Source organism: Anticarsia gemmatalis, chromosome Z (assembly GCF_050436995.1).
Source record: "Anticarsia gemmatalis isolate Benzon Research Colony breed Stoneville strain chromosome Z, ilAntGemm2 primary, whole genome shotgun sequence".
Lineage (NCBI taxonomy): Eukaryota > Metazoa > Arthropoda > Insecta > Lepidoptera > Erebidae > Anticarsia > Anticarsia gemmatalis.
In genome coordinates this window covers 3,812,093-3,832,189 of record NC_134776.1, presented here as the reverse complement: position 1 = coordinate 3,832,189, position 20,097 = coordinate 3,812,093, and the positions used below count along the sequence as shown (strand labels likewise).

General features: G+C 36.0%; 1 protein-coding gene across 11 annotated transcripts in view; it reads left to right on the top strand.

Annotated features, from left to right (window-relative positions):
* Positions 1–19,169, top strand: part of fry (microtubule binding protein furry) — a 61,107-nt gene extending 41,938 nt beyond the window's left edge. For 5 of the 11 annotated variants that reach the window (XM_076134278.1, XM_076134280.1, XM_076134286.1 and 2 more), the window contains 16 exons: positions 310–489; positions 1,030–1,176; positions 1,599–1,736; positions 2,135–2,279; positions 2,544–2,710; positions 3,204–3,278; positions 3,769–3,798; positions 7,234–7,407; positions 7,785–7,922; positions 8,246–8,396; positions 8,746–8,888; positions 10,442–10,669; positions 12,885–13,016; positions 14,301–14,431; positions 14,899–15,029; positions 15,346–19,169. In XM_076134278.1, the coding sequence (XP_075990393.1) occupies positions 310–489; positions 1,030–1,176; positions 1,599–1,736; positions 2,135–2,279; positions 2,544–2,710; positions 3,204–3,278; positions 3,769–3,798; positions 7,234–7,407; positions 7,785–7,922; positions 8,246–8,396; positions 8,746–8,888; positions 10,442–10,669; positions 12,885–13,016; positions 14,301–14,431; positions 14,899–15,029; positions 15,346–15,455 (2,220 nt within the window). In that variant the 3' untranslated portion in view covers positions 15,456–19,169. The remainder of the gene's footprint in view (positions 1–309; positions 490–1,029; positions 1,177–1,598; positions 1,737–2,134; positions 2,280–2,543; positions 2,711–3,203; positions 3,279–3,768; positions 3,799–7,233; positions 7,408–7,784; positions 7,923–8,245; positions 8,397–8,745; positions 8,889–10,441; positions 10,670–12,884; positions 13,017–14,300; positions 14,432–14,898; positions 15,030–15,345) is intronic. The other 6 variants (XM_076134288.1, XM_076134285.1, XM_076134279.1 and 3 more) reach the window with 3 other exon arrangements.
* The last annotated feature ends 928 nt before the right edge of the window (positions 19,170–20,097 follow it).

Genomic DNA, 20,097 nt, shown 5'->3' with positions numbered 1-20,097 from the left:
TACAAAACCTTATGCGTCTAATGTTCCAACTAATAGCCAGACTTACTGACTAGCACCAGTTTCTAAAGGGGTAAGGCCTTGCAGAAACAATTGGCGAGAAACACACGGCTAACAGTCTACAATTTATTCAATCGATCAAGTGTTTAAAACATTATTAATATTCAATTCCGCGCATACCAGTTATGTATAGAAATCCATTGCCATCGTAAAACTTTTTTTTATCTTAAAAATTGTATTTAAAATATTTAAAACAGTACCTTACCTCATTAAAATCTAGTGTAACTCATAAAACTACTTCTCTTCCTACAGTTTACCGCAGAGAAGAGCAAGAAACTGGAGAACCTAGGTACAGTGATGACGCTGTACTCGCGCCGTACATTCAGCAAGGAGAGCTTCCAGTGGACCAAGTGCGTGGTCAAGTACCTCTGGGACACGTACTCGCATCTCAGCCAGCAGATGCTCGCCTTCCTTGTCGAAGTACTGGAAAAGGTAACTGTTTTTTTAATGATCAACTGCCTTGCCTACCATTCCGATCATTAATCGGACTTGATATACTATTTTTGATAGTATATTGATATTACTGGTGTCTTTTTTAATTTTAACTGAGTGTTACGTGTTATGCTATGTTGAATAGGGTCATGTGAAAAATCATATTATTATATTGAGCATCAATATTTATCTGCAAAAGAATATTTGCAATAGTCTGGTCATTATGATGGACTATAACTTCTATTTGTTTCCTCCTACACTAAAGTCAGTCGCTTATGTCGGTGAGCATAGTTACTGTCGCATTACTCTAAAAAATCTGCGCGCACATTAAAGTCGCTGTGTACTGCGACGTAGTCGTGACCATAAAACGTCGTGTTAATTTAATTGGTACGCTCGACGCCACGTCAGCTTAGAAGAAAAAAGAAACCTCATAAAAATACATGTGCAAAAATATGTTGACTTTTATTTATTTAAAGCTAGCATCTGGTGAACAAAGTTCACTTCTTTATTGGTGAGACAGTGTAAATATAACGGTAGTAGTTATGCGTGCAGGGCTCGGCGAGCCTGCAGCTGCCGGTGCTGTCGATCCTGCACTGCATGCTGTACTACGTGGACCTGAACGCGCCCGCCGCGCAGCCCGTCAACGCGGACCTGCTGCGAGCCGTCGCCAAATTCATCGACGTCACTGTGAGTACACATCGTATTATATTAATATTCATCATCTCTTTGTTGTTACTTTGGTGGTATGCAGATATTAAAGAACGCACTTTGCCTAGTCCCGAGAAGTCCGTATGAAGTCATGTATTACATTTAGAGCTGCAGACTTGCGGTCTGCGGAATCTGATTTTATAAGCCTGTTTTAACAAAGTGTTGAATTGTCAGATACTATTATTTTAATGCTGATGAATTCAATCACATCTAAGTCGAAAGACCTCAACTTCTCACAAAAAGTTGCCAGACGCTCCAAAGCTCAGGTATAATCAAAGCAAATAGACCTTTTGACTTTCTTTCGAAGAAATATTTTGCTTGTTATTCGTCGACAATAAAACACGTTACCGCACCGCTACTGTAAATGATAATTAAAATTCTTATGTAATGGTGTTCTCTAGGTGCAAGACAGCAACAACTACAAGGAGGCTATGAAGATCTTGAAGCTGGTGGTGACGCGGTGCTCGACACTGGTCGTGCCGCCCTACTGGGACAGTCACGCCTCTTCTATACTCGACACAGAGTTGCACGGCAAGAAGGTACATACATCACCACTATACTCAGGCCGTTATAAACGTGCGAACTACGTCATAATCAAAATAATCATAAGAATGTAACAATGTGTAAGTGAGACTTAGTTCGCACGTTTGAAATGGCCCGAGTATTATAATATACGTTGTATTATATTTTATAACGTGATCTTAAGTGTCTCAGGCTTGCTACACACATATTCGGTTCGGCATTAGTCGGCCTAGCCTGGTACCAAAACCGAATATGTATAGATGAACCCAATCGGCACAAGCCGAACAAGCAAGTGTGTAGTAAAAAGTAACAATCGATTTCGGCATTTTTTTTGAAGCACGGAGACGCTCAGTTCTTATTCCACTATGCATCGCATCTATGCCAAGTGTTAATTAAAACTTATATTTGTTTTCAGGAACTGCCAGGTCGTACAATGGACTTCACATTCGATCTATCTCAAACGCCTGTGATTGGTCGCAAGTACCTGCCTAAAACGGGAAGTCAACCCGCCACAGGACCTAGCTCTCTGTCCAATGCGTCTACATCCACCCCTGACAAAGGTAAGATATTTTTTCAGCACATTTGTTTTTAAACAACTCCCGCCCTAAGAATTTATTTTGTGTCGCGGGGACTTTTGCAAACCTACAAACAACGAAGACAAAGTACAACCAGACCCGAAACAACTATTTGTGGGTCACACAAGTAATTGTCCCGTGTGGGAATCGATCCCACGACCTCCCGACCCAAAAGTAGCGGCGTGGCGACCTAAAACAATTTTCCAATACATCACACGTGTATTAATATAAGTTATCTTCACCACCCAGGTTCGTCGACTTCTCAATCCGGGTCGGCATCAACAGTGGTGGGACAAGAGACAACAGCGGGCAACAACGCGACACAGCCGCAGAGCGCGACGTCACCGCGACGCTCCTTGTCGCTGTCGCCAGCCGATGCACTCGCCTCCGGCTGGAAGAGGCCCTGGATGTCGCAAGTAATTATAAACCAAGGAATATAAACCTACGAATTGAATAACATTGTTTTGTATAAAAATAGTCTGGTATTTCAGCTACTTTAAATGATTACAAATAAACCAAATGATGACGCACAGCAGGAATTATAGTTCCAAAAGATGCTACATATTTACAATACCTTCTATAAAGATTTTTAGACCCATAAAGTGACCAAAACTTACTTAGGATAGTAGAATAGATCTTGCCGGACATGTACCATCTCCGACGCAAAATAGTTGTATTGTTCTGACACACGACATTCCAATTATATGGCAGTAGGCTCACCCACAAACGTGTGAGTGTTTCACACATGCCTGCATATCCCTCTAGTGTAATGGACGTGGTTTTATAAAAAGTTATAATTGGACTTCAGTACCAACAACAGTAGAAAAAAGACCCAAGATGATGAACATATTTATATGAAGACGTTTAACGATAAAATTATATCTCATACTATTCATATCACATCCACAGAGTCGAGTCCGCGAGTGCCTAGTGAACCTGCTGACGACGTGCGGTCAACGCGTGGGCCTTCCTAAGAGTCCCTCAGTAAGTAGCCCGCACCTCTCACCTGTTTACACCACGACCCTGCCTGTTACAGTCCACGTGTACTAAGTACGTCTAACACTACGTCGGACACTCCCTAGTTATGAGCTACGGGTTTATGTTGTGTGGTGATGGTATGGCGTGCAATGAAAATACATAATATTCTTAGTTAAAACACAGACTGTAACCTGATATTATTGTTCGTTATTCTTTGTTTGTGGTCACTTACTAAAGAATGTACTTTTGAATTCAGCATGTCTATGAAAGTACTCTAGCCTAATAGCAGTTAGTAAAAGTAGTTTGGTTTCGATTCGAATGGACTTCATCACTTAATTCTAGAATGTTTCATCACTTAATTCCAGAATTCTTATGTTATGTATTTTCATTGTATTTCATATTGTTACCTACACACTATACCACATAATAATTGCCACAAGTGCAATTATACAACCAACTAATAATTAATATGATTTCTATTCATCGCTGCGTTTAGGACGATTTAATTACCACTTTATGTTCGAAGGTAATTCGCATACATACATACCTAGTGTATAATATATTGTCGCTTTCCCACACACACGCTCAGGGCGCTCGCATACGACCGGCGACTCGGTACGGCCGCAGTACGGTTAGTCTCACTGCGTCGACACCACCGCTCGCGGGGGTCACACACCATGCAACGATTACAACTAACATCTCGTATACTCACTTAATAGACCGACAGAGAACAAAACCATTTAGCATATTTTATAAAAGCCGTACTGCTGATCAGTATGAATGTTTTTAGCCACTATACAGGCACATTGTCAGTCACAATTGACAAATGTATAATTTCCTTAATTATAATAAAATAATTAAAGGTAGGCGACATACTGACTCTGAAATGACGTCTAATTTGAACTATTGCAAGGATAGTAATTGAACAAAGCAAAGCTATTTCCTAGCTATATTATTTATCAAGGTTAATTTCTCTATAGTTAGACCTAATCTTTGTCTGTCTATTACTTGAGTATAGTGATATTAGATTGCAACAATATTTTTGCTTCGCTTTACATCTATATGATATTATATTTACATAGTTATTATTTGCTATACCGGCACTCCTAACTTGTTTCATTCGTCACTTACGTTTATGTTTGATCGCTTTTGTTCCTCACGAGTTGTACTAACATTGTGGTAAGTTTTAACAATAGGATATTTCTATATGTGTATATAATTATTAAAGATATATACCTGCAATAAAAGTTATCTACATATATTATGTATTTCGTGACAGAGGAAAGCAATTATTTTTAGTAAAGAGGTAATTGAGTCATTCCATAACCAATATTTAACTTAAAAACATAATAGGTAATAATAATAAAAAAAAACAATGAACGAACCATCATTCTTATTTAATTATTCTCCTTAAGCTAAAATAATCCGAATTGTTTTCCTCTGGCACGAATACAGGCTCTGCAACGCCTTACAAAAGACCTTTGCACCAGTCAAGCAAAATTCCTTGCATTTATTTCCTCTGACGCTGTGTAAATTTTCTGGCGAAGTTCTGATAGATTTTGTATTGATTTCGAATAGACTTTTTCTTTTATGCATTCCCAGTCAAAAATATCTACTGGATTTTGATCGGGGGAACGAGGAGGTCATAAAATTGAATCACTGCGTCCGATCCATTTGCGAGGATACTCTTCGTTTAAATAAAAATAACATTTTTAATAGAAAGAAAAGTGGCAAGTGTTGCACCATTTTGAAATCTTGATTAAATGCGCCAACTTTTGAAATAACTTGCCAAGGGTAGTGTAGTACATTTTTTTTTCAATATGAAGCGTCAAAGTCAACTAACGATATTTTTGTGAATCATGACTCACTAAAACTTAACTTTTTTTATGAAATTAACAATGTTTTGTGCATAAATTTGTTTTACGATTAATAGCATACTTATTGAAGATCACGAAATTCAAAAAAACACAGCGAAATTGTGACATTGGTGATCACAGGACTTGAAAATGCGAGCAAGGGTGTGGAATTTTAACTTTTTTGAAAAATGTCTATTGTTGCTGAACTAAGTGACATAGAATTTTTTTTTTATTTTTCCTAGAACCGGTATGACTTGGCCTTTCATCCTGTCTCGGATTATCGTTGAGTTTTGGGACACCCTGTATACAAATATGATAATATATTCGTATGTATGTTGTATGTATATATTATCAGCTCAATGAATCATTTCTAACACAACAATGATCAATTTCGTTAACAAATTCTGAGGTAAACTAAACAAGTAACTGTACTTGTTTTCACTGCACGATTGTTCACAATATTCTACAATCAACACTATAAGTTCATGGAAACGTGTTTATTTTTAAAATCTCTGTACATTGTGGCAAACATAACTGCTCCACAAAATAAGCCATTTTTAGAAAACTTTTAATAATTTACTAACATCTTAGTACAATCTAAAATGTTGAGTAAGTTTATGTTTTATAAACGCATGATAAAAATGCAATAAGTTTACTTTCTTATGTTGAAACTAACTTCTGCCCGTATCTTCGTATCCTATGTTTTAATTATATTATAGGTTTACTCTAAATTCAAATTTAATAGAAGTTACACTGTTTTTATAGTTTTTCAACGCAATATTTTTATTACTAATTGATTGTACTTATTTATTTCTTAAAATCAGTAGCAACTTGTTAAACTTTATTTGTAACAAAACATGGATCATATTCTTGTTGAGCAAGTCATGTCTCGGTGTAAAGGACTTTTGAAAATTTTAACACGTCCATAGCCTTACAGTGATGATCGTACTATCAGAAGTGTCTTTCAACAAATGTGTATTGAATGTCCGCTTGTAAAGTTCCGAAACAGTGGCGATGACTGGAGAACTGAGTTGTATGGCGCTTGGGCTTCTTACGAACTGTCCGGACTGTGTGTTCCTCTTTGAATTGTGCTACTACCTTGTGTTGAGGTTCAACGACCTCCCTTGTGATCTCTTACACCTTTTCATACAACATGATTTTTTTAAATAATGTTAGTTTAAGTCTTCTTTAGTTGTTAAATGAAGGATTATTCAGGCCTGGTGTCTCAAATATGAATAGATTTCCTTGTGATGTTGTTCTATTAATGAAATATAAATTGATTTCCTCGTTATGTTGTACTATCAACAAAATAATATTTACTGAGAAGGCTTTCAAATTGTCGGCATCTTATAGTTTATCATATTGCTGCTCCTACAGCAATAATATAAGTGAAAGCTGTTTAAGAAACTTCTAAAATGTCTATGAAAGAATGCTACTGTTAGCATTTCTATATACCACTATTGGTATGAAAGTATAATGATTATTAGGTCTTCTAGGGTTTTCCATACAATCATACAAGTATTGAAAGAGCATACATATCACAGCACATATCGTGTAGGTAACGTTCATTTAGTAAGTAGGTACTTCTGCTATGTGCTACACGGCATGATATTGTGTTTCATGCATATTGGACACCTTGAACCGATGGTGGAATGTACACTAAATATACTATTAAACTGTGACATAGTACTTAATTCTACCTAAAAGGTGAATGGACTAAAAATAATGTAATTGTTCAATTTGAGTTAACCATAGCATTTTATAAATATGAGTTAAAAAAAAATATATTTTGTTAAAACTTTTGATCAAATGAAAAAGAACTCTTTGATCAAAATTATTATAAAGTTTTGATCAAATTAATTAAGAAAAGCTGACGAATTTGTCAATCTGAATTAAGAGTGACGAGAAACGAAAATAACCTAACTAGAAATGTCATAGGTACGACATAGTAGCATTACGCTAGCTAACATCAAACATGACTTCGTTTCAACTACCATATTTGCTGTGACAAAACATAGTCTTGTAGAAGAACAGTATAGAATCGACATTATCACTTATCAAATGTGTTATTTCTCAGTAAATATAAACGAATGTGTGTTTTCCAGGTGATCTTCAGTCAGAGTTCTGAGTTGTTAGAGCGCGAGTCGTCGATGGCCTCGTCCCTGGAGGAGGTGTCGGGCACTCCGGGCAATGAACCCTCGGGTGGAGCCCCGCCCACCGACCACTTCGGAGTCTTCAAGGACTTTGATTTCTTGGAGTACGAGAGTGAGAGTATTGAGGTGAGAACTTGTATTTTTTAATACCTTCGCAGGTGTAAAAAGTTGTCATAATCTGTACCTGCAATTTGTTGGTCATAAAGGAAAACTTTTCTTTAAAGAAACTGTTTGTATTGAAAACGCTAATTTTATTTTGTCCTATCTCGAAATCACAATCAATGATAAGAAAAAGCGATTTTCAATGTTGCATGTGTTGATAGATAGATTGCATCCGTCTATCGTCTAATATAATGTAGTCTTATCTGATTAGGTTAAGATCTGACTGCAACATAATTAAATAGCAGTAACAGAATAAATGAACTGTTCTATTGTGTTACAATATAAATACACAAGATAAAAAGTAGATTCTGTAATATTTTATCTAATATGTATGTGTACAGGGCGAGAGTTCGGACAACTTCAACTGGGGTGTGCGTCGTCGCTTGCCGAGTGAGGAACGCGACGAGGGCGCAGGGTTGGAGCGCAGTCCACCGCCGCAGCAGCCGCGCCCGCCTGATCACCAGCCCGCTGGCAAACCGGTAACAAACATACATTGAATAATTGTGATCTTTATAACTAATTTTGTTTTCATTCACCCGTCTTTTTATAGATTTTCAATCCTGTGAACTGAATATCGTGCTCGTGTTCCGATAAGTTTTCCATAAAGTTCACACTGCTTTTTCGCATACTACTCTTTTCTACTTTCCTTTCATACGTAAACAGATCTATTGTCACTCACTTGAACAACAAACATTTCTGTAATGGTTCGTTCTAAACAAAATTCCGTTTGTCGTTATTATCATTATAAATGTAACTAAATTTTATTATTAATTAGTGCTTGAATTAACTATTGTATTCACAGATCGGTCACGAGGACTCATCAGACGAGGAAGGTGGTTGGGACGACGGCGCGAGTGGCAGCCGTGGTGAAGGCGACGCGGGTGCCGCACATGAGCTCGCGCTCAGACCCAGGCATCACTCATTCTCTAGTGCTTCTAGCGGAGAACCCGATGGTTAGTTTTATTTATCTATACACCTAATTTACCCCTAGAAGCAACGTCTACAGCGTCTTTATCCAATAAAAATTTATGGCTACAAAGCAGAACTAACCTAGAACGGCTATTTGTAGATAATTTTAAAAAAAGCTGCGTCTGCTAATCGAATCTTTAAATTGTTGCAGCTTATTTCCTGATTCTTAATTAATTTAATATAACATACGTTGTAACCACAATTTGTCTTTTAACTATGGTCCTTAGATTTTTTATTTCATAATTCTAATCCTGTGCTAAACACTTGTTATCTATAACTATAAATACATATTATATAACAAATCAACAGTGACTATATATTAATTTGCCCCAGGTGACCGAGGCGACGTGACCCCGGTGCCGGGCGCCGGGCCGGTGCTGCGCGACGCGTGGCGCGCCTCCGTCACGGCGCTACTGCGGCACGCCGCGCTCATGCCGCCGCTAGCACTCGTGCACAGACTACACACCGTACTCAAGGTTCGTACACCACTTCGCACGTAGATCATACATGTGATGGTTGTGCTGCTACTGTCCCGTTCTTACGCGGGGTCCTGCATGAGCTACGAATACGATGCGATGCGACGCAGCGAAAGTGACGAAAGCAATCATATATATATATATATATATATATATATATATATATATATATATATATATATATATATATATATATACGCCTACTTGCGGCCTATGTGACTCTACGGAACGCGACGTAACACGGACTTGTTGTGAAGGCGACCACACGCGACTGTAAGTTGTGCACGCCTCATGGCAACAGCAACTATATCATTAATTGTATCACCTATTGAATTTGCATGAATAAATTGATTTGAAATAATGACCAAAATCACGTAGGACACTAGTCGCGCGTAGCATCGCGTCGCATTACGTCGCGTCGTGTTGCGTCACGTCGCGTCGTATTCGTCGCTCACGCAGGACACCGCGTTAGAAGCATTCGCAATCGCGCAGGGGTTGTATAAGCGATGCTAGCAGAAGAGAAATTTCCTACTACTACTGATATCAATCTATCAATCAAATTATCTGTAATGTTTTTGTTAAGAACTATTTTCTTAAGGTCACTATTTGTACGTAGTGCCAGTTTCATATTCAAATCGGCCGTCAGTGCGAGATTTTGTTTATAGAGTCCTAGTTTGTGCACAATAGGCAAGTACACTTTCTAATCGCTAACTCTCACAGCCCGGTGGGACGGTCGGATAGCCGACACGGTCAGTGAGAGACCAGATGCGGTTTTACGAATAGAAAACCTCAAAAAAGGACTTGCCTGACTAAGGATTCGAATTTGAGAATTTGTGCACCAGACGTATGGCAGACTATCGATTACAGAAAAAATAAGTATTGATATGTTTAATTGAATGAAACTAAATATGAATAATATTAGATATACATAAATATGACTTTTAGCAATAGAGCTACTTTCGCTTGTGAAATACTAAATGGTTATAGCTCAGCACAGCATAGCGCAATGCAGAATATTAGCTCGATGGTAATTCACTAACGTATCATGCTAAACTTATCAGGATAATGATATCTGTAAATAAATTTATTTTTACTTTAGTTTTGATATGAATAATAAAACGAATTGTTGTCTACAATCTAATTTAATAAATAGTCTCATAATTAACACACATTTATATCTTTTCAATATTTAAAGAATAACGTGAATTTAATTTCTATTTGTTTTTCTGTTACATCTATTAAAATTTCGTTGACAACCAATAATACTACTATAATTTATTTTTTGCTTAAATTATTACAGTAAGTTACTACTTCGCACAGTAATAAGCGACAAACGATGAATAAGATTTTTACAACGAAGAGATTTTTCTGAAAGTGTATTTATGAATACATCTACGACATCTTAATTGCTATCAAATTATTTTACTACACGCAGCAACGTTCTGTTTAACATAAAACAAAGTTAATATGATTAAAAGTTAGAGCTTTAGAGCTGACAGCTTTCTTCTTCTGTTGTTTAGGTAATCATAAATAAAATCATTATTTGTTCACAGGAGGTGTTATCAAAGACGGTGTCGTTATGTGCGGAGAGCGCTCTGAGCGGCGGCGGCGCGGAGCTGGGCGCGGTGCTGGAGCGGCTGAGCGCCGAGGAGCCGCCGCTGCTGTGGCTGGGCCCGCTCGCCGCCGACACGGCCCGCGTGCGCGACGCCGTGCGCTTCGCCGCGCTCGAGATCAACGAACACCTCGAGACTTACTTCGATAGACGTGAACACGCACTCGAAGTACGTATACGTATGCATACGTAAAGTTTTACTATGTAATAATATAAATAATATGACCACTATAAAGTTTGTACACCTAAAACCCTACTTTAAGTTGTAAACACACATCGAAATACACATAGTTATGTATACAGGGTGTGGCGTAAATAATGGATAATCCTTTACCAGCGGATGGGCGACTCCCCGACTGATCTAAAAATTAAAATTTACCTCTGGCACAAGTGTCATAGTTTTTGAGATTTTGGCCATTTTGTGTGTTTTTTAAGAAAGCGATTTACGCTCTTAGTTTTTGATGCTGTGTTCACAAATTAAGGCTTTTTTTTAATCCGTTTTTTGCAAATAAATCCTGAATAGATGTGCTATTGAACCTAATATCTTGTTTTGTTATTACTACTTGTTTTTTATTTAAATTATGCATTCAAAGTTAAATTTTATAATCTTTCAAAACTTTCGTGCAACTTTGAGCACTTGTGGTGAAAAAAAAATGTATGGTGGCTTTACTGCCCACGCCATAAATAATTTCTAAATTTTATTAGAATTCTAAATTGGTATAACATGCAGCATTAATACTGATTATTGTCAAAATATTACAAAGAACTTAAATTATTAACACTTTTGCCGGTCGACTAATTTTATTTTTGCACGCGTTTAAGCTAAGTTTGCTTTCAAATATTCATGTCTATAGGGTTAATACACTATAAAGATTATTTAGGTGATAAAAAAGCTTGGAACTGTGCTGCTTCTACCAAGTCTATTTCAAAATAATGTATTACAATTTGATGAAAAATTATTTATTTGTCAACAGATTAGTTTCCTTTAGATTTCTAATTATCTTTATTATTTGAATATTATTTATGTTTTGTATTTCTTTTTTTTTTTCTTTCTTTTCAACACTGCACACAAGTGCTCAAAGTTGCACAAAAGTGTTGAAAAATAATAAAATTTAACTTTGAATGCATAGTTTAAATAAAAGACAAGTAGTAATAACAAAACAAGATATTAGGTTCAATAGCACATTAATTCAGGATTTATTTGCAAAAAAATTTGGCCATTATGTGTGTTTAAGAAAGCGATTTCCGCTCTTAGTTTTTGATGCTGTGTTCACAAATTAAGGCTTTTTTTTAATCCGTTTTTTGCAAATAAATCCTGAATAGATGTGCTATTGAATCTAGAATGCACTTAGCGTGCAAAAATAAAATTAGTCGACCGGCAAAAGTGTTAATAATTTAAGTTCTTTGTAATATTTTGACAATAATCAGTATTAATACTGCATGTTATAGCAATTTAGAATTCTAATGAAATTTAGAAATTATTTATGGCGTGGGCAGTAAAGCCACCATACATTTTTTTTTCACCACAAGTACTCAAAGTTGCACGAAAGTTGTGAAAGATTATAAAATTTAACTTTGAATGCATAATTTAAATAAAAAACAAGTAGTAATAACAAAACAAGATATTAGGTTCAATAGCACATCTATTCAGGATTTATTTGCAAAAAACGGATTAAAAAAAAGCCTTAATTTGTGAACACAGCATCAAAAACTAAGAGCGTAAATCGCTTTCTTAAAAAACACACAAAATGGCCAAAATCTCAAAAACTATGACACTTGTGCCAGAGGTAAATTTTAATTTTTAGATCAGTCGGGAAGTCGCCCATCCGCTGGTAAAGGATTATCCATTATTTACGCCACACCCTGTATATACACATCAGCATTATCTGAAGTCATCTAACTAGAACGTTTATAACACTTCAAAGTTTATTAAGTTTAAACGTGTTACAGTGTATGAAAAATAATACCTGTAATTGCTTAGCACATTTATAAGAATAAAACTACTTTCGTAACATATCTTGAAAGAACAAAACACATCTTTCTCTAAAATATATAATAGTAATTTAAACATCACAAACTTAACGACGTCGACGTCTAGCATGAATGAATTTAAAATAAATATAAAACCAAATAAGACAGACGGACGACATCAAATACGGGTACACAGTCATAGTCGCAGACATTAGAATATTCATATGTCGCCTGTTAGACGTGTCTATGAGATTGAACGCCACAAACTCTACGAAATAGAAGAATAACAATCTAACAATATGCCTAATTAAAATAAAAGCAGTCACCATAAACAAAATGTAGTACATCCAGAAGGAAATAAGTAGAAGTAGGAAAGTAATGTTACGGAGTGTGATGGCCATTGTTGTTGACAGCTGTTGGAGCTGTCGAAGAACACGGACGAGGTGGCGCGCAGTCTATACAAGCTGATCTTTCAACTGCTGCTGCTGATCGAGACTAATAGCAAGATGATCGCCGCTATTTACTCCGCTGCGATGGACAATAAAGTGAGTAACACTTCACTAGAATTTGGCTTAAGAATCCTTGCACTTATTTATACTTATTTGGAATCAAAATAGACTCATCAACAGAAAATTGCTATCGAAATTTTGACACTTTTTTAAACTTCAGAATTTCAATATATCAAAACGCATATTTATCTGTCTATACACTGTGTTTTCCGAGTGTTTCACTCACAATAGATACTGATAAGAGTTCATTTTGAACTGAATTGCTAGTAGAGGGTTAAAGGCGAGGGTTGCTTACAAAGTCCGAATTCGTAGTGCCGTGTTTGTTCTAAATCGTGCAATACAGCCGGGTTACGACCTGAATTAACCTAACTAAGTCCCGTTCTTACTGGCAATCAAAATCAGCTTAGATTTTAAATACATCTAATATTAATTTTGATATTTTATTTTATTTCATTGACTAAATAACTAACTAACTCCGTTATTAAAACCTTAAGATCTTGTAAATCTTGCGTAAATAAGTAATAAGTTGAATTTATTGCTCCAAGTTCTCCTAGTTCTCCAAATTCAACTAAGTTTCTGAATCTTTCAAATGAACCAAAAACCCAAGTGTTTTTTTTTTTAATCATTCAGTCATCGGTAACAATAGTAAAGAAATTCGTATCTTTTACCAATATGATTGTCCGTCATGAATATATTTTTTCAATATGAAATATTGAAATGAGTCGTATCATGTTGCACTAGTCCTTACAGTATTGGTAAGTTATAGAAGGCGTCGATCAATGGCACACCGCATGCGTAACCAACAGGTCCTAGATGCGACCCGCCCAGGAACCGCCTCCCTCTATACACTGGGAAAATGTCGCAAATATTCCAATAGCTTTTATATATCAATGTTTTTGTTCCATAAAGACAATGTCGTGTCCACAAAGTAGGACTAAAGACCGATTTTACCATTTCCAAATATCCATGAGATAGCTTATCAGGTGGAATTTAACAGTTATTTTCATATTTTTGCTATAACTCTTTTAGTTAGGCTATTTGACACGTTTTAACTGGCTATAAATGTCGTTATACATGATTGAAAATGCAACAGGCTGTTTCTCGTATTAATTAGACGGTCATATCGACACGGTCAAACCCTTGTTCTTAACTTACCCTGAATCAGTCTTTGTGTAATGAACACGAGTGAAAGATATGTTTATATAAAGATATATAATATATCGTTTATTTCTATAGTTACATTGTCCTAATTGCAGTAAACATTTGGTCCAGCAGTAAGACAGTAATGGGTTTAATTGTTTAATGGTATGTTGTGTACAGGGTGTGGAGATGAGCGGCGCGGTGTGCGCGGTGCGCAGTCAGCTGGCGGCGAGCGCGGGCGACTCGTGGGCCGAGCACTCGCCCGCGCCGCACGACGACGCCAGGCTACTGCACTTGATGCAACGACAGAAGTAAGTACAATACACTATTTACGTCCCCGTCAATGTTCTCTATGTCTCACAACCTGCTAACTGAGGACCATAACTTGGCCACGGATAATGCAGCTGACGTCGCCAATTTCTCGTCATCAATTAATTATTGTAAAGTAAATTTATGGTGAGTCGTTAAAACGACAGAAGAAGTAAAAGAAGACCAGTTATTATTTTATTTACAAAATACATCTTTGATCTTTTGACATAGGTCAAAATTACTAGAAGACATGAACATACTCTGTATGTAACCGCACGCATACTATGTACACATGTAATTTAATGCTGGTTTTTGTATGGAATTATCGTCAAAGAAGTCTTTATTTATCCTTTCAACGTATTAAAATCTTTTATAAAGATACATATTATGAATAAAGTTCAACCCCGTGCACAAATATTTATTCAATATGCTTGAATCAGTAAATTAACAATATTGGTATTCTTAACAGGTGGGCGGCGGCTCTAGCTTTAGTCCGTGAACGCAACGCTGAACGTATCTTAGAGCGCGGCGAGTTGCCCGAGGATGACGTCACCAGCTTACTGCACGTCTACTGCAAGGGACTGGCGCAGGCTCACCCAGGTAACCTTACTATTACTTTGTACTTTGTTAATGGCGTAGTAGTCCATAATTCAATTAAAAAAGACAAACTTACGTCTTAGTCTAATAAATAGGCGCCTCTATTGGAGCAGATCGAAGAAATAAAAACTAAATCGCTATTAAATAGACATGTCACTGAAATATTGATTTACAAACAAATGACGTAGATATAAATAAAAATCTGTAAATAGCATACAAAACATTTTTAAACCCGCGGCACTCCGTACAAAAAGTTTACATTCTGACCATCATACCATTTCACTATCTGCATCATATAATATGAATAATTTGTTCACAGACATGGTAGCGATCACTCGTCCAGTGCACGAGTTGTCGCAGAACCTGTCCTTCATGATGGAGAGCCTGTACAAGGTGTCGCTCGCGCTGCAGCGCCAGGAGTATGGCTAAACCACAACGATACACTATAGACTAGTTTCTAATTATCTACATGTCCCTACAGTCGCGCTTCTTATTACGTGTCTATACAGTTCCGCAATGTAGCTAGAATAAATGTCCGTTTCATATCGAATACTGAAATACTCAGTTTAAAGTGGCACTCACTTGGCACTTTGAGTTTCAGTATTCAGGTAGTTCGCAATTAGGATTAACAAAATATTTCAATGAATTGACGTTTCAGATGGTTTAAATGTGTGTACGTGCGAATGCTTTGATTAACGAATACGTGCACGTAATGGTATACGCCGATATTATTATAGATGAGTAAATTTAACAAAACAAGCCACTATTTTCCATTCGACTTACAGAAAATGAAGATATAAACAATATTAGATCGACTGCGTTAGCACACCACGCGGCCCCATACTCGTAATAAAAAGCTAAAGGTTTTCAATCTAAATTACAGACGTATTTTGTAAATTCTAATTGTTTTCAGCATAATTATGAAAACGGACTTAAATTATTACCCTTCGGCTACTACTGATCAACTCTGAGAATTAGTTACAAACACCGACAATACTACCTATAGCCTTGCTTACAAATTACCTGTACGATATGGCAAGTGACTGATTCTCACGGTTGAATGTATCGCAATGATATTGATGTGATAATTAAAGAGTTATATTAGGCAATTCTAAGGGCAGGGACCAACTACTGTAGTGGACTGTCAACAGTAGAAAACGATCTTATGTTCTAACAAACAACCCCTGAAAAGTAGCCCCTTTTGGGTAACAAATTAGATAATTGTGATGCCAGAAATAAGGCGTTTCTTTAAAGCCAGATAACCATTGCTCTGTTGCTTATGTCGTGTGATCTTTAGGGTTCACATAACGAAGTGCCTCTTTAAGGGATGTTTGTTGAATTTTAGTATCATCATATAAAAGTCTCAGCCCACTAAGACTATAGTAGACACGATATATATCTACTGTTGATCGAACACTACTCGTAGTAATAAAAAGGCACTTATTGTTAGTATAGGAGGGAGCGAGAGATGCGAGAAAAAGTGACACACGATTATCTAATGTACTGTCAAAAACTATAACTTCTAACCCGAGTAAAATGTATCAAACACTCGATGAAATTTTCAAAACTATCTGAAATCAATTGTTCCACAAATGAGTGTTCAGTGCAGCGATGATCGTAGTGCCGTGGCTCGCAGGGGACAAGTGCCTTAGTTTGTCCTAGTAAAGGAGTGTTGCCTAACTGTAACATAGAGGCCGTAATCCTCGTAGTGTGTAGTGTATAACGAATTTAAAGCCCTGTACTAGCCGTCACGCTGTTAAACTGATTATACAAGGTTTACGCATCATGAGTATTAAGAGCTTATAACACACATATTTAGCTGTCTAGTATAGTATAGCTTTAGACCTCCATATCACATTAGATATTACCCCGACGTACTAACCGTAATTATTTACGTCATTTTATCAGTACTTTTAATACATAATTTAACGTACTAAGTTTTCAAGATGCTGATCTCAGATAGATGTAATAATAACTAGGTGAACGGCGGCCGGTCGATGACCTCTCGGTGCCCCTCGGCCGTCTCGTATAAACCAAATATTGGATCTAATTTAAACTCGTGATATGCCAATTGGAGCAACTGCGTTTTAAGTCGCAACGATCAGATAATCTATGTACACCTGTCACCTTGAAAGTGTAGCAGAACGTATTTGTGTACGAGTAGATTTGCATCGAGCTGATGTCAACAGAAAATACAACATGACGTCTGTTTCCAACGCAGTTAACGTATTCCTTATTCAGAGTAAGTCATATAGTAGTTCTTCATTTATATAGAACAGTGTATGTGTGTTGTCTGATTATTGTGACAAAGCTGATGATGATAACGGTAATAATAATATGTTGCTTGTATTTATAAATGCAATTGTAATTTATTTTGGGTTTGTTTTGTCAAAGCGTCTTTTGTATGACTCGGCTTCCTGCTTCTCCTGAACTCTTGTAGGGAACCATTATTTAAATCTTATGTTCATTTTACAATAGACTAGAAAGTTACTCGATACCTACGCTTTAGGGCTTTGCAACCAAAAAATTTACCTATACTTTTTTAAGACTGTTTCTTTGTGCTTTTTAGTAATAAAACACTTATTTGTGATCAATTCAATTGTATAATAATATCTAGTATTAAAATGTTTGTATTCTTTCAAATTACCATTTCCAAAGACAATCAGTATCTGAAATACATCTACAATGTACTAATTATAATTAGGCTAAACATATTCGTTAATTAGACTGTACATTCGAACTGATTGGAGTGCACGTTGATACGTGCGCGTGACGTGTACTTGCACGCATTGCTTGTGTTGTACGAAATGCTAAAGTTATCCACCCGACTATGTAATCAATGTATGCTTGACAGCACGTATACGCACGTGCGTGCGGCGGACGATGCGATCAACTAACAGTCAAAATCAATCACATTATAGTGTTTCGAACAAAACTCATTTTTCTTCACCGAATAATTATATTATGATTAATATAATATTTACATAGGTTTAGAACATTTTGTTATATAATTTTCTTATTTATTTTTCTTTGTTAAGGTATAGACACATTTACAATTCATTTTGTATCGTTTGTAAGTACCGACACTGTAAATCTTTATGAGATTACACTAAAAAACATCACAATTAAATACCTATGATACCTTATAACATTAGTTTTTAACTTTACGCTGGATATGTAAAACAGTATCTAAAAGAAATCGTGGACTACTCTTGGTGCTATTTATAGCAAATCCAGTACTCAAAAGCATTTCCATATGTCATACAATTAACCGTATGGAATGCACTGCTGTCTTCCCGAACTGTATGAAAAATAATCACGTTATTGACTTCGTAATATTGAAATGCTTGACACTCGATACATCGCCCATTCCGACTTCCATTTTACCTACAATATCAAATTGTAGTAGTTTTGTTCAAAAATCTCTCTATATTTTAAATGTTGACTCAGTCATGTGACACCTACTCACTGCTTTCGTATTTTCAATGTGTTACCATGAAAATATTTGTTCAATTCACTTTCAAAATGAAGTTTAAATTCGCGTTATATAAAAACAATTTATTGTTTTATTATTAATATTTTGTGATATTGTTTGCTTTTTATAATAATTACTACGTTTATGTTTAATTCTATTAGACTTTGTTTATGTTAGATGCGGCCGATATGCCTGTAAAAAGTTGATCAATGAGAAATTAACGCGAAGAAAATAGTCCAGTAAAGAAAATACTTTCTTACTTTTGACTATATGTGTGTCAAAAATAAGTCTCCTCCTCTGTGAAGTCGCTGAAAACACGGATTATTTCTGCTACTTTGATACATGCGTTTAATATATTTCGCTTTGTAGAACTGAGCAATGAGAAATTTGATAGTTAAAAAAAATCCTGGATAAGAAACCCATTTGACAAAGTTATAGACGGCTGATAATATAAAATATATTCACAATTTCTATGCTAATGTATATTTGTTAATAGTTATTTAACCAGTATTTTGCGTTTGATGTTATTTGAATAGAACAGTAACTGATTGTCGTTGACCTCTCACACATCTATCTTCCACAAACAAGGTCTTAAGAATGTTGTAATATTATGTACTAATGTTCGTAACTAATTGTATGTAAATGTAATAATTTTAAATAAATAAATCAATTTACACGTGAGTTTTATTTATTTACCGAACACATTGATATTACTTACCGACTGGACCACGCACGTTTTGGAGCCTAGAAACCCTTTTCCTTAACCTAAATTGTATGCTAATTTATTTTGAACCTAGCCAATTGTTCAACAGATCCATGACACCGTACTATTATTGTTTGATAATAGTCACGTTTATTTAATAAGTCTTACACCCATTTAACGACTTTCTAATAGATACTTTCAATAACAAACAAAAAGACAGGATTGTTCGAAATAACTTAGCGGATATGCCATTTATAGAAAGATGTACGCCGTCGATGACACGCAGGCAAGAGTTTTATACCTCATAGGTTGGTCTGTTTTATAATTCTACCTCAAAATTATTTCTTGCTGCAATCATAGTTTTGAGATCTTAATTTAAAATAGCAAAGATTTATAATTAAAGGAATTGGATTGTTCCCGATGAAAGCTCATGCTTGGTGATTGGTGGAGTTTTGCATACTTTCTCGCCAACTAACATCATACAAATCCTTAACTAACATTCCTGGAAATTGCTCTACCTATTGGTAAAAACCGAATGAAACCCCGTTCAGTACATTATGTGTTTTCGCTAACACTGACGCGACGCGGCGGGCGACCATGTTTAGTAATAATATGTAGTGATTAGTCCTCTCCCCTTTTTATTTTCCACGTCTATTTTTATAATGTAGTGAGCTTTGGTTATTAGTCCTGAGCGAAGAATTTTCGTATCTACCTTCCTATAAAAAAAAACTGGCTTGTATAAGCAGTAGCTGGCTATCGAGCTGCCTAAGCTATTGTTTTTCATTTAATGAGTCCTAACCTAGCTACACCTAAAATAATAATACTTTGAATAATTCCGTATACTATTTACGAGAGTCACATTTACTATCATTTAACAGTATTGATAAATCGTC